The 15,860-nt window shown below is 40.8% G+C and overlaps 1 protein-coding gene across 2 annotated transcripts in view; it reads right to left on the bottom strand.

Annotated features, from left to right (window-relative positions):
* Window positions 1-9,045, bottom strand: part of jeb (low-density lipoprotein receptor domain-containing jelly belly protein) — a 52,651-nt gene extending 43,606 nt beyond the window's left edge. The window contains exons 1-2 of one of the 2 annotated variants that reach the window (XM_089591373.1): window positions 8,764-9,045; window positions 2,543-3,955 (exon numbers count right to left, since the gene is read on the bottom strand). In XM_089591373.1, coding sequence (XP_089447499.1) covers window positions 2,543-3,350 — 808 coding nt within the window. In that variant the 5' untranslated portion in view covers window positions 3,351-3,955; window positions 8,764-9,045. Of the gene's footprint in view, window positions 1-2,542; window positions 3,956-4,259; window positions 4,912-8,763 lie in introns of those variants that run through there. The other variant, XM_014348580.3, reaches the window with a different exon arrangement.
* Window positions 9,046-15,860: the final 6,815 nt, after the last annotated feature.

Below are 15,860 nucleotides of genomic sequence, written 5' to 3'. Positions count from 1 at the left end.
AAATTATTAAGTAAAATTCAAATTACTTTTATTACCGCTAGAACTCATACTTTTCGATTTTGCCGCTGTGAAAAACCACGTGATCGGCCTGGACTAATCAAATTTTTGATACACAGGCTTTATCATCTACAAGACTTGTTTTATTATTTTCATGTAAACAAATGACAAGTTGATTATTTTAAGTAATTTTCTATAGGCACCATCTCAAGTCATTCAATAGATTAGACAAGCCGTACCGAATTAAAATTTATTTTTTTATGACACAGATGATTGTGTCCAAAGTGTCCTACTGGTTATTCGTAAATAAAACTGTAAAGACTTCCAAAATTACCTTAAAAAATTTCCGTTCTCATTGGAATTCAATACAAGCGTCTGTTAATTTTAATACATCGGATTACATTAATAATAAACAATGATGGGCTTAATTACTGGTGATGGATGTGTTGTACGCAATCTTGTATCGTTGCACTCTCCCGTCGGATGCTACTCCCTTTTTATATACATTGAGTAAACTTTGAGACGTTGAATTTTGTATAAATATACGTGTGTGGAAATACATACTTTAGCCCACGTATCAAACAGCAAGCCCAGTTTTTTTTTTTTACTTGTATGTAGTCTTCATTAAAATCACAACGTCCCACGGGCAAACCAATATTTCACAGCACACGTATACCATCCACCCACGTAGGTACATCACGTACATATAGCTTACCCATCCACTGTGTAAGATGTGGAGCGTGCCATATATTGGAGATAGTTGCGAGATTAAAATTGCGATTTTTTTTTTATTTCGGTTGTATTTTATTCATAAAAAAAGAAACAATTGATATTTCACGTGAACATGCATATACATACTGTATTTTTAATGAAAGAGGCTTTTAACAAACTCAAAAGAAAAAATGAATATTTTATTTCATGCATGTTTGATAAAAAAAGCGGGTGTTTTTAATAATCTATGTTGTAGCAATAAAAAAATTCTTTGGTCACCCCCTTCTGTATCCATTACGTGTACACTCAAAATTTATTGCATTTCAATAGGTTTTTTGTTAAAATGTTGTTTGTGCTCAATCATTTTAATACTTCTTTCTAATAACACATAACGTTTTAAAAACGATGAAAAAACGATTGTTTCAAACATTTCGAAAAGGTTGAAATAAAGTTAGTTGAAGTAAAGTAATGTAAGGTATTATTTAAAGGTGTTTTTTAAATGTTTGAAGAACTCTATTACGATATTGATGAGAATGAAAAAAATATTTCAAATAATTCAAGTTCGCGTTTTATAGTATTTATTAATCTACATTAGTTTTAAATAAACATATTCATAATGTAATGAAAACTTTATGCTCAATTATTAAAACGATGTTTCGTTAAACAAGTTAGTCACGCCAATGAATGTAAAACAAGCCATAAATAACTGAAAATAACATGGTCAATTTTAATAATGCTTGCAGTTGCAATAAAACAAAATTAAATATTGCGTAAGGTATAAGATAAATATCGTGTTTTTTCTTCGTGCAACAAAAGTCTAACTGCATATTTTATCACATCTATCAATACAGTAGTTTTTTTAAACTTCCACTTTAAGTTGATAACTATTTTATGAACGAAAGTTTAAAATAAATCACTGTAAAGTAGACAAGTGGAATTTATTAATGCTGATGGTAATATAACAGGTGGCTGTTAATTTATGAATTATAAAAATTTTTTTGACCAGATTATTAAATTTTTAACGCAATTAAAATGATGTTAGCTTAAATCAAAAATACTCGCTGAATCGATAATCAACTATATACAGACATGGAAAGTTTGAGGGTTGAAACAATTTTTTTATAATTTTAGGGACATCGCGGTATTCCAGGCTTAGTTTCAAAAAATTTTCACTCACATTCGATGACCTGTTGTCCAATAATACCACGAAACTATATTATTGTTTTTTTATCTCAAAAAGTGACCACGTAGATTTGTACAATAGAATTATAAAAAAAAAGTTGCAATCGTGGCTAACAGGAGGTATTTTGTACGCTAGGAACTTTTTGTGGCTTCATTCCTTTTCTCTAACCCTCTCTCTATTTTACGTGACTACTTGTTTCTTGTAGGGACCAAGCTGCACCTTTCCCTCAATTTTTCGAGGCTTAAAAGGGAAAAAAACAATAGAGACATTATGACGATCCCTCTTGTATAAAAATTAAACATTTTCAGAAGTAAAGCGGGCACTTTTCATTGAAGGATCGCTCGAGTTACCGAATATGATCGGATGTTTTACACCAAAAACCGGATGCTTACTTGTAATGATTTTGGTAGCCCAAATAAAGGAGATGTATAGCAAACGTAGCTCAAGGCTAAAATAATTTCCCATTCGCATAGGGGGTTGAAAACAAAAAATCTTTGGTTAACATTGCGATATCAAAATCATAACTATAATCTTTGTTTTTAAGCGTAAATTGGATTAGCCAAAAGCCATACGTTAAACTATCAGGCAAAGTTCATACGAGTGTTCAATTTTCATGGTAAAGGAAGAAGAGTATAGTAAACGGTGACTTACCGATCTGAGGTACGTCGTAGATTCTGTTGCCTCTCGCGGAGCGCAGAAGAAACTGGGAGGCCATACCAGCCGAGGCCGCAGCCACGGCGTTCGCGGGACTCTGCTGGGACTGCCGAATCTCGGTCTCCTGCCTGGACGTCTGCTGTTGGTGATTGCGCTTGGGAGGGGCCTTCTTTTGTTGCGCCAGCAACTGCTCCCTGCTACGCCTACCGAGCCTGAGCGACGTCTCCGCGTATTGCAGCCTTGGAGTGTCCTCCTCCTCCTCCTCTTCTTTCTCCCTCTCGTCCAGTTCCCGAACCGGCAGATCCCCGTAAGCCGAGCGCCGCGCCAACGCTATCCGCTCCTCCTGGCTCTTACGCTTGCGCTTGTTCACAGCCGACCGGGGTAGCTGTGTCAATTGCTGCTCGGGCAGGTGGTCCTTGTAGACGTTGCGCAGCATGGCCGAGAGCACGTTGTCGAGGAGCACCAGCCGCTCCTCGCTGAGGCCGTGGGGCAAGGCACGCTTGTTGTAGGTGAGCCAGCCATTGATGATGCCACCAGCGTGTCGGGCAGCCGCTGCGCTGCTCGGCTCTTCGAGGCCGTAGGCGGCATGGTCCGTGAATGCCGGGAGGTCCTCATCCCCCGTTAGCTGACGCTTTTGTTGGTGCAGTGACTGCAGTGGTTGCTTGAAGTACTGATGGTACGGCTGCTGCTGCTGCTGGGTAAGGCTCAGGGCCTGGCTAGGCGCGGTAGCGTACCCGCTGAGCAGTAGAGCGAGCAGCAGCGCCGGCAGCAGCGCCAGCGCTCGGCTGAGCACCGGGTTCGTCATTTGCTCTGTCGGCGAACTGGGCTCTCCTCGCCTCCGGCTCCCCGGCCGCTTTGTCGTGCCGCTTGCCAGTTGATGCGCTCGATAGCTACCGATTGGCTTTTGATTGCTCCTGTTGTTGGGGCGTTTGCTCCTACCTTGCCTTGATTTTCTCTCGATTGCTCACTTCGGAAACGAGAAGGGGACGAGAGCAAGATGCAACGAGCAAGGGAAAGAGAGCACGAGATAACGAGTTGAAACTGCAAGCTTGTCTTTTTACGTGTACTTGCTGCTAATGGCACTTGTTCTTTTATTATTATCGCTGTGGAAACTGTGGGTAGTGGCTGTTCAGTTGTGGATGCGCATGACACAAGTACCTCCCAAGTGCTCGCTGATCATCCACTCGAACAGTCTCGGCGAGGACTCGGAGCCCCGCTTCTTTTCTACCATGTTACTTAAATTCTCAATCAAACAATAACAATACAAGAACAACGACAACGACGCACGGTCTTGTGTATGAGCTCGTGCCGATGCAAAATTCTCGATGGCTCCTCACCACTCGTCTTCTTTAGGCTGCGTCCCGAGCGAGGCTCGCCGGCCTGGTTATTACAGCTGCTCCTTTTGCTACTCTGAAATCAAGCCGGGTTAGCAATATTTTACTTATCAATGTTCAATCGTTAATACGTGGCTCGGGTATTCATTATTCATTATTTTTCTATCAATAATAATTTTTTTTTCCAATATCTCAACCCTTCTATCCTTAACTGCTTTGTTTTTGTTTTAGTTTTCTTTTAACTTTTCACGGTCTTGTGCAATCAATTTATCGCCAACCTCAACTTTGTGTCTCAACTTTATCCTACATATAATATTTACCCTCGATTTAGGTATGAATATTGCATAGTTTTGTTATTTTTACACGTTTTGCGAACTTACTGCTCAATTTAAAGTCGCTCGGGTACACATCGGCTCGTCATCGTAGCAATAATACAGCGTAGACAGCAGTAGTGGTACAAGTAGCAGGTACAGTTGGTGCAGTTGATACAGTCAAAAGTGCGGACAATACTCAAGTAGGTGTTGGCAATGGATGCCCGTACAGTGCGTGTATGTACAATATATCGGTGCAGACGGTGCCGTTGTTGAGGTGCTTTTCAAGGTGCTCGGTAATAACGGTGCAATGGAAAAGAAGTGTGCGATAAACATTCAGTTGGTTAACTTTATTGTTCCGTCGGATGTGCAAAACCACCAAAAATTTACAATCGTTTGCTGGCTTTTTTTAAATAGTAATACAATTTCCACAATTAGTGCTTTTTTAATGCAACTCTTTTTTTTTTTTTTTTTTTTTTTTTTTTTTCAGTGACGAGGGGGTACGGGAAATGGTGAGAATAAACAACAGAGCGAACGGGTAAATGTTTTTGTGCGTTAATGGGCGAAAAAAGAATGAAAAAAAATAACATCACAGAATAATCGTATCAGGGCCAGGGTGGGAGAAAAAAATGCGAGCGAGCTTAAATTGGGCGTGTGAAAACGTTATCGAGCGCTCGACGGCGCTACGACCATCAGATTTATTTTCTCTCAGACCTTTCGCTCCACTTAATTCCCTCTTAGCTTCTGCGAGATATACTTACTCTCGCGCATACAAGTCGTATACACAACTATAAATTACGTCTGAGAGCTTTTGTCGTGACTTGGCGTGGTAATTGATACAACGCGTAACTTGCGGTATTATTTTCTTGTTTCCTAACTTTGCTCGACATCTTTTGTCAACACACTTTATGTGCTCTCTTATTTATGATTTTTATTGTTGTTTCTTTGTCTGTCTCTTTTTTTTTTACTTTTTCGGTAAATCCTTGTAAAACTGTATATAAACTCTGTGACTTTTGCGTCTACTTTTATATTATCAGTTACATATTTCTTACACCTTTTTTCACATGTCTTTGCATCTCATTTTTTTGTACGCATCCATCAAAGTAAACTAGCTTCCATCTGTTTACTCTGGCGTGTGTGAGTTTCATTTGCTTTGTCAACTCAGAAGAAACACACTTGCCTTGATCTCAACTTATCCGAGATTATGTACATATTCAAACCTTGTACAAGCGATGAATCTATATATATATAAAATGTGCATATCGTGTGCAAATAATAGGGTACAGCAATCAACGATAACAATGTGCTCACAAAAAAATTGCTTGTGGTGCTTTTTGGAGTATATAATGTAAGCTTCGAGTGTGTTTTCACGGACACGAAAATAATATACAAGTGGAAAAGTTGAATAGTCGGCGGTAGAACCAGTCTTCGGCCGTGAAAAAACAACTTGCCGACAAGAAATGTAGTTTAAATTTGTTTGAACTAATTTTTCTTTTTTTCAAACAAGTTTCTCGGTCTGATTTTTTTTTGGACCAACTTTATACACAAGCTCTGACAAATAAAACAAATGTGTAAGATAATATTTAAACTCATTTACTGACTTTTTCTTATTAGTTTGTCCGCGCGTTTTACGCTACCACGTGACGAAGTGTCTTTACAAAATGTTATTTTGCACGCACGTCAAGATGTTAAGGTTTTTTTTCAAACCTGCAAGTTTTTAAATTACAAATTCACAATTTTCTGTAGCTCTGAGAAAATAGACGACTGATTCCACGCTAGACCGAGATGTGCGTTTTTACCGTGCATGTGCTTATAAAAATATAGTACATAATTATGTACACACATATTAGGGATTAAAATATAAAAACATACCCATATCGATGTACAATATATAAATATGATTCATGGCTCGAATAGCTCGAGTGGTAAGCTCTGAAGGTGGTTAGTGGTGTCAAACAAAAACGAGTACCGTAGAAAAAAAAATTCCAACCCCAGACGTGAGACAAAATAATGGCTGAGTTAGATAAACTTTACTTGGAGTACAACTAACATAATTAATCTTGTATGGATAACTCTTTTATGTTCAAATTTAGTTAAATGTTTATTAAATTGTTTTTTTCAGCATACATTTTTTGTGATTTGGTTATAGCAAAATTTTTCAAACTCAAAATAAGCAAAGATTAGTTGAAAAATGAGTATATTCATTTACTTTCTTGAGATTTTCTTACATAATAGTTATGGGCTCAGTTATTGTTTATCTTGAGAACCATCATATAATTTAGATCCCTATTGTTTTTTTCGTTTATTTTATTTTTAGTACACAATTCACAACATTTTCATGCGTATACGTTGATAATTAATGCTCATACTCTGTATAATCATTTGTTTATTTTGTCATAAAAGCTGTTTGATTTTCACGTAAGAGAACATTCATTGCAAGATTTATCACATTTTAAGTACTCCTGGAAACGCATCAAAATCATCTCGATAGCCACTTCTACTACAAGTCCAGGCCAAATGTGGCAGACGAGAGTTTTTGTCTCACTACAAACAGAAATGGGTCAGACATCACTGTAAACACAAGGGTGTTTTTCAATAATACATCATCTACTTGTACATTTAAAAGAAGAGTTTGATTAACAACTCAATCAACTTGTTGTCAATCATTGAGTCTGCCAAAACAAACGATAAAATTATACTTTGAAGCGTGTCAAATCGACACTGTCGTCTTGGATTTTATAATAAAAGAAAAAGTAAAAATCCAATGAATATCTTGGAACTCGTTATCTCAACACTCTTGAACGTACAGTGATGAGACCAAAATTGGTCAAGATCCGAGTAGAAAAAGAAAAAAAAAGAATAGGCGACACCCACCCACACCAAACTCCCGAGCCAAAAAACAGAGGGGAAAAAAAAAAAAAAGATAACGGGGTACGAATCCCATTTTCACAGTTTGCACGTGCCGCGAAAACAAACAAGCTGACACGCAACAGTGGCGGGCTTCGAAATATTGATATTCGTATCGAAATGCGCGGCCACGGCAGCTTGAGATAAATGGTTGGAGGGAGGTGGGGGGGTGCGTGGGCGAAAACAATAGAGGACAGCTGTCGATGAACGCGTCTGTGCACCCTCCTAGCTAGTGATACACATCAAGGTGACGGTAGTGGATAGGAAATGATGGGTATTGGATGTGATTGCTTCTATTGTTCGGCGACAATGAGCACCCAGTGAGCCCATAAATATGCAGGGGAGGGGGGGGGGTATCGTGACCAAGAAGACGGATGAGCAAGCTAATGGCAGATGAGGGGATTTACGCGCATCCTGAACCGAAGAAAAGCCAACGTGTGCGCAAGTTAAGGGAAAGTGTTCCGCTTCACGAGTGCTAATATTTAATACATCTTCCGAAGAGTGGGGCTGAGCCCCATCTTCACTTCCGTCGTAAAATTCAGTAATGAATTACAATTAATTTTTTCCCCAAAAGTTATTTTACGGAGGCGCAGTCTCAAATGTTACTTTTGGTCAACCACATTGTATGCTCATTACGAGCACGGTACGACGAGCGGGTGCAAATGTGGGATGTGCTAACGGCCGAACAGGGAAGTAGGGCCAAATGGCGACCAACCGACCGACCGATCGATCCGATACCGATGCCTATACTCTCCTGCTCTGCAAGTGGTAGGGCTCATGTACATATTTATCGTGCAGGGGGGCTCGTTTAAACCCAAACACGTGTCATGTAACATACGTAACAATACCCCATGCGTGCAACAGGGTTACTGCGATGGATCATAATCTGGAGGGGGTTGCGAGTGCTTGAGTGATGAATGTAAGTTAATCGTACATCTGTTTAATATACATGAACCGCAGTATTAGAAATTTTCGGAATAGGAACAGACAGGGTGGCTGGGATTATTAACCCCTTATCGTATTCATACAGCCGACAAGAAAGTACTTTGGGATTTTCGATAAATGTATATTGTATATACACACAGAGGCAGGTAGTAGCGGCACACGGGCTATCAACAGGTGTCCAAGCTGAATGTGAGCGAGCGAGGCGAGCGAGTAAGGGATGCGGAGGGTCAGGAGGGAAACTGGGGTGTCGAATTCGCATCGTCATCGCCTTTGTCACCGCACGCTATTATACTCCTGATGGCACGGATGGGTGTAGCGGTCGTTGGGCTGTCCGATGTATTACCACGAGCTCTCAGCTTCCATCGGCAGCTTCAAGCAGGAGGTGTCGGGTTTCGCGAAACACTTCGAGGACCTTTCGGATGCGGATGCCATTTCACACCGTATGGACGCGTACAGGTGCAAAAAGAGCATCATAGACTGATTGGAGATTTCTGGTGGGGTGGTGTGTGCCGAGGAGGGAAAAAAGACGATTGTGCCAACTAAACAAGGAAAAAAAAAGTATCTGGTCCAGAAAGGAAGGGAAAAAAAAAAAAAAAAAAAAAAGCAACTGACGTATTACGTGCAACCGAGGGGCTGTATGCAAACGTTAATCAAGGATATTGGAAAGAGTAAGGGAGGAAGGGAGCGAGGGAGGAAGGGAGTCATCGGGCGAAATACTTGCTTGTGAGGTGCGGAGGAGCCTCTGCTGACGCGACAACTGCCGGCCCAGAGTTCCCTTCCGAAGGGGGGTGGTAGCTGCCCCGGGACCTCGGGGGTACGACCGCTACCTCGGCGAAAGTGCCGCAGCGGCGCCCGCTCCCGTGGCCGCTGCTGGTCGTCCCCTGGTCTGCTTCTCTTTATTGTTTTCAGCTTCAGTGCAGGGCCGCCAGCAGCAGCGGGCTTCATCGTCGTCCCCTGATTAAGAGTTTATGATGGGGCTGGGTGGTGTTTCTTTTGTTGTTTTTTTTTTCCCCTTTATTTTTCCTTTTATTTCCTTCAAAGCTGAGCCACTCTCCTCCTCGATCGGCCAAACGAGCGGTCAGTTGACTCCCCGATGCACTCTATTTGACACTGCTGGTGCCGAAAAACGCGCGTAGCCTTGAGATCCCTCCTCCTCCCTTCACCTCTAACTCGCGGTGTACGGCTCAGTCCAACCCGACCATCTCCGAAGGGGCTTGGGGCCCCGAACGACACTATCCTTGATACACTGCGCGCACTCGGCGCGATTATCGGCAGTATACGTACTTGCGGGCCACACTGACTGGTCCGTGTATGGATGATGCACACCCCTCCCGAAGAACGGGGAACGAGAGCTTGGTGACAACAAAAAAAGTACGTTACTGTCGGTGGTTATAAATATCACACGGGTGGGAACAAATGAAAAAAAAAAAAAAAAAAGACCGATAGATCGGTGCGTGTGGCAGAGGACAAGGAGAAACGGCAGGTGCCGGCACGCGCGAGCGTTCTCGATCCTCCCCAATGAGTCGCGCACTATATGATCTCACTTGTCCCCCGCGCGCTTGTGTTTTATCTGTATCAGTGTACGTATGTATTTATTTACGTATGTATGTGTGCGTAGGCGGATAGGTATACGTTGAAAAGAGCGAGCGAGCGAACGACGACGTCTTACGTCGGCGACGGCTGCCGCGCGCTGTGCCACTAGACCACGGCTACTATACAGTCGGAGCAGCAGCGGCGGCAAAGGAAACACCGCCGACGCCGTCGCCGCAACGACACAGGGGTAGCGGCGGCGAGGGAGGGGATAACACGCGAGGGTATAGTTATAGTGGAGGGGGGAGGGTGGTGAGGTCGTCACGAGCTGTTGTAGCTGCTACCGTGGACAGGTGGGTTATACGTGTATCCAATGCTCGTTGCGAAGACTCGCACGACTCAACGTGTCCCGTTCGAAGCGACCCTATGGTAATCCCGAGTTGTGCCGGTCTTCGCGAGGGTTGTCCATGTACATGGTGGTATACTGTCGCCACTGTGCGCAAAAGCTAGTTGGAATGCAGCCCCATACATAATATAGGTACACCTACGAGCCACCGGTGCATGGGTTGGTGGTCACGAACAAGATACAGAGACAAAAGAGAGGCCGAAAAATCTGCTGGTGGTGTAGGTACGCGAATATATACATACACGTGGCCGCTGTGCATGTTCTGGGGAGGTGGGAGTTCAGCCCGATACGAGGCAGGATGAGGGTGGCCGGGACCGGTGGCGCGTAACATCATGTGCAAGCGCACGTCGTCACTACTGCTGACGTCGTGTTCGTGGCCTCGGCATCCCTCTCTCTATACCCACCTACATATGTATACATATATATATATATATATATATATATATATATATATATATATACACATTCGCGCTTCTCCCTCCGGGTGGTGAGAGAGAGCGAAGGGGAGGGGGTGTGGCACAAGTAGCGAGCTGTCGCGACTGTACATATAGGAGCACTTTTCTCTCGGGCTTGTTCTTCCTCTCCTCTATTCTTTCTTCTCTTGAACATGTACAACGACGCAGAGCCGTTAAAAATTCCGTTGGCTTGTAACGACGAGCCGCTTTGACGACGTCTATATGGCTCGAGACGGCGTGTGGGTGCTCGCGGCACCTGCATGTCCGCTGCGCCGATTTTCACTGCAGTACGGGGGTGATTTTCTTTTTTTTTTCTTTTTTTTTTTCCCAACTTCATTAGGTTTGTTCGGAAAATTTGCGACTGTCGGGTTGTTTTTTTTTTATTTTTTATATATTATTATCAAAGTGCAATAAAACGTACCACTCCTCCTGATGGATGGAGGGTTTTTCGGTTGTGCGTACACTTCAAGGGTGAATCGTGTTTACCCGAACATGATTACCTACTAAACAAAACTAATATTGACCACATTCGAATGGATATTACGAGCATCCTCTTTCGTGTGTATACCTTACACGATGCTCCGAGAATTGAAAAACAACCTTCACACTAAGCTGGAGAAATTGTTTGGTTCGGCAAGTGGGCTCGAATGCAAATTTTCTAGATTTTTCCTCGCGTCGAAGCATTAAAAGCAGCTACATTCGCCTTCAATTATTTTGCCCTTTTTTCTTACAAAGTTATGGCCTCTTGTACTTTTTTTCAACGCAATATTTTCATGACTAAAATTTTGTTTACACATTTAAGATTATTGCAGCACAGTGTGTATGAAATATGTTTTTTTATAAAACGTGGGAAAGACTTGAGTTGAATTGAGTTTATTAAAATTATCGATGGACTCTTGGACGTCTTGATGAAAGCTCTTTGCTCTATGGACCGATGACTCGATGACTATGTGTGATTGTGGAAAAATTTAGATTATTTTGCATTTTTCTGTGCCCGTGTACGTCATAACTCCAAATGTACTTGACCAATCGTTTTAAAATTTTGTACAGTACTTCTTCACATAGTTCTCCAGGTATCCCTGGTATTTTTGATACCATAAGACGATGTATGTTGTATAATTTATTCAATTTTCCCAATTAGACATTGGGAAGCTAAAAGAACAAGGGGCTTCGTGGCAAGATTATCAAGGAAATTTATTTTTTTTCCATTTGATCATCTATTTGTGAGGTCTCGAGACTCTCATGACACGGTGCGAATCCACTATCTTGTGTTTACAATATTTATATTGCGTTCACCTGATATGAATTTTCTCAAAGCAATCAAATTGCTTTGTAATCAATTGTAAATATTTCTTTTACGTGATTCGATTTCCTGGTTATACAGAACCTAGTTTTCCTTAGTATCGATTAAAAATAGTTTTCAATCAATTAATTTTCCAACTAAATATGAGAGATTTTTTTTTGAAAGCATTTATTTACGCCAAGTAGTCCGTATGGCAATACAAATAGTATAAGATTTTCAAAGATACAAAATATTTAATAGGCATTTTATTTATCCGCAATCGTAAATAAATTGATTATTTAAAACATACAAATTAACAGTAGATGAAAAAATTCAAGTGTTTACATAAATCGATGGCTATTGGTGAGACCCGCTGACTTATTAATATCAAATTATTAGAGAGGGTGATACGGAGGGTGGTCTGCACATTTAGTTTTCCACGTGCCTTTTTCTCACCTCGGGCTTGTCTTGTGGGCTCACGCGCATTCTGTACAAGGATACTAGTAAGGATTCACGTCTCAAAGTTTCATCCAAATCCAAGTTATTTTGGTCAATACGAAAACCACGTAACGACGACAGTGGCTGGAGTTGCGGATACTCAAAGGGCGCACACAAGTTGAGTACAAGAGGTTCAGAGCGTCCTTCAGGCAAGTACAGCGATCCCACGCCTCCGAAAGCTCAGCCACGCGGCTATAGTCGCTCGCCGGGGGTGTGCAGGCACACGCGTACGAAGGTATAGGTACACGCGCAGACAGACGTTTCCACCATCCCTCGCTCCTTCTTCCCGACCTCTCCTTCACCCCTCGACGCAAGCGCCGGGCACGCGAGCTCCATATTTTCTCCCCCCTTCTTCCTTTGAATGCCTTTTTTTCCCACCACCAGTCATCTCCCACCGCGATTGTTTATTTCAATTTTTTTCTCGCCGCACCTTATTCTTTTGTCCTCTACTCGAGTCTAACTGAACGAGTGGGGAGGGAAAGTGGCACTGCAATTATAGCGCTCGCGTTATCGTCACGCGCTTGATTAATCGGCCTCTCCTCCGACAATGCGTGCGACTTCCTCGTGCTGTCCTTAATCACCGTTTTCCTCGAGCTTCCCTTTTCTTCCCCCCCCCCCTTTTTTTTCTTGTCTGTTTTATATACGTTCGCCTGCACTGTGCATTCGATTCCTATACCTCGTTCATCATCCATTGTGCCGCTACAGCTTGCTCCGATATAATTTAACCTTCAACGAGCTCACTGCTTATTCTATAATGCGAAATGCCGAGTTTTTCCAGAAATCGGTGGCTGACGCTGTTTTTTACTTCGGATGAGTCAAGCAAGTGGAACTTCGTTGTCAACCGGTTTCTTACAAGAATACCTTACTATTTTTTTATCTAAGTACGTTATGAGAAAAAGTAATTATAAAATTTAAATCCAACAAGTCCAAATGAATCTTTTTTTTCTTTGGTCGGTGGAACTGATGACCAAAGACCATGTTAATTTTGTTATTTTTCTCCTTTGTTTTCTCACGTCGTAAGCACAGTAAATGTGAGAGCAAACATAAAAATACACAATGTTCGTCTCGAAATGTTAATCTTAAAAACGGAGACGAATGAATCTAGCTAATCTTTTTTCCATTTTTTTACAGCCAACTTATTTAAAATATTTATGTTCGACCTTTGTGATCAGCGTAGAACAACCTTGCAACTTTGCACGCTTGACATTTTACAATGAAGTAAGATTTTTCAAAGCTAGAAACTCATGCAGAAAATGGCTTTCCTAGAAAACGTCGTACAATATAACTTCCGTTTTCATTCCCAGCGCCGTAGGCTGTTGAGCCACGCAGCACGAGCTCGACCTCGTTGAGGGCAATAAAAAGACTCCGCATCACCAGATTGTATGGATTCTTTGCGAGAGCAATATGATACAGTAACGTCGTTCAAACGACTCGCTTATTAACCCAACGGGTGAAAAAAAGGTTCACCCGAGCTGCTAACGCACTCGATAAAACTGCGTAGAATCTCACACCTGTTGCTAGAGGCTATAGAATTTTTACTCGCATCCGTTGTGATAACGTTGTTTTTCCGGATCCAAAAAACTTCACGTTACGTTTTCATCCAACAAAATTTACCTTTTGTACTTTCAGTCGGCGATACTCGTAACTAGTTTGGCTAGAATAAAAATTACTTTCGTTCAATCATAGTTGACACCTGCAGATTGACGTGTTTTACGTAACCATCGTCTGTTGTAGTGAACAACTAATCAACTTGACGAAAACAAATAAACAAAATAATCTGTGGACCGTGAGATTTTCATTATAACGGATGAACCTTTGGGAATTCATTTATTAGCCATTCAAAACAGGTACATAGATTTTTGTATTCATAACAGTGAAATACTCGTCATTTGATCCACCCGTATCCTCGTATGTACTCGTGTTGGACAAAAGCTTCTTTGTCAGAAAAATTAACGACGAAATGTTCATCATATTCGTTCGCAAAACTCGCGACCTTGCGTTGTACTTATTTATATCAAGCTCAAAAGCGTGATTTGCCAGCGATTATCATAACGCGTCAAACTGTACATCGAGCATACAACGCGAGCATATAATCAAGTGGTTTACTACAAGCGTACGTAATAATAACGATGGTACGTTTGTAATAGTAATAACGAGAACGAAAGAGGACTCGAGAAAATAGCAATGTCGAAAGAGTTACCAAACGTGATGCAACGCAGTGCAAGTGGATCGTTGTTGCACTGCATGTATGTAACGCAAACCGCACGATACATGGGGAACTACTATCATTTATAGCCACGTGATCCTTCCAACTTCCTTCAACCTTCGATTTATTGACTTGAAAATATGCAAGAGGCGGATTTCAAGTTTCAATCAACTCTTTACAATTATGACGTTTACCATCACCCACAACGGCATTCATCAGGATTCCGGAAAATTTACCCCAAAAATGTCTGATATTACAGATATTTATTAAATATAAAACTTGGATAGTGCATGACTTGGTAAACTAGCACCACTTACAATCACTGCAATAAAATAAAATTCTTACTCATATGTTTAAGTGCCGAAGTAACAAAAAATATTGCTTTTCGTAGTGTGCTCTGATGATGATAATAATAGTAGAGGTGATAATAATGATAACATGATTACCAAGTACGCTTTACGCTTCTGTCGAGATGGTAAAACGTATACAATAATAGGCATGTTTTTTTTCATAGCCACGAGCAATACAAGTATGTACGTTGATTATACGTAGAGTCGTGGATGTCTGACCAGTTATTGATATTACTACTTGTTCGAGATGTACCAGCCGGGTATAACGTGCCTTTACTCTATCGACCTACGCATTTATCTGATACTTACTTATGTTTAATTTTATTAAAAATGTATAATTGCACACTACAATTTCACGTTATTTTCATTATGATAAGTTTAATAATAACGTGTAAAATAGCGCGATGTATGATCTTAGTCTACAATTTCGGTGCGCTTTGCATTTCATTTTAGGACTTGATTCCATTACAAAAATATTTTTTTTCCCAAGCTCCAAATTGCCAGACTTCAAAATTGTAATTTGTGTTAGACAAAAAGATTATTACATTGTTTATGATAAATAATTAAAATATAGCAACAACAGAAACTTGATCCTGGTTTCTTTTTTATTTGACGCCACTCTAAAATAATCTTTATTATAAAGGTTTCGTCAGCAATATGGGTGTAACCACACCATATATATTGTGTAACAAAAAATTATAAACAATAAAATGCTTAAGGATGATGCTATACGATAATTTTTACAAATAAAATGTAAAATAAATCGTTATGCCCATTGTGGCTTGTATTATCACTCTGTGATGAATTATTCACACTTCTTGTGACTATTTTTCTATCTCTATCGGAACTCTCGCTTCGTGCACATGTAAGCAGTAATACGTACAGCGAGTTAATGCGTGGAAAAAAAGTTTTAAACAAACACCAAGTATAAATAATTCCAATCACTCAAAAGCGAGATGATAACATCGACTCATTCATCCTTCTCTAGGTATAATAGTTACTACCTACAATCATAAAACTAGCTTTCTGTAAAACGTCAAGTTCACTTTGACATGAGTGAATACACTAGCTGGTGAACCAATATTCAAGCA

This window comes from Copidosoma floridanum, unplaced genomic scaffold (assembly GCF_036245765.1).
Source record: "Copidosoma floridanum isolate Cflo_tuat_1 unplaced genomic scaffold, Cflo_Japanese_pri ptg000013l, whole genome shotgun sequence".
Lineage (NCBI taxonomy): Eukaryota > Metazoa > Arthropoda > Insecta > Hymenoptera > Encyrtidae > Copidosoma > Copidosoma floridanum.
The sequence above is the reverse complement of the archived record's forward strand: the minus strand, read 5'-3'. Positions and strand labels throughout refer to the sequence as shown.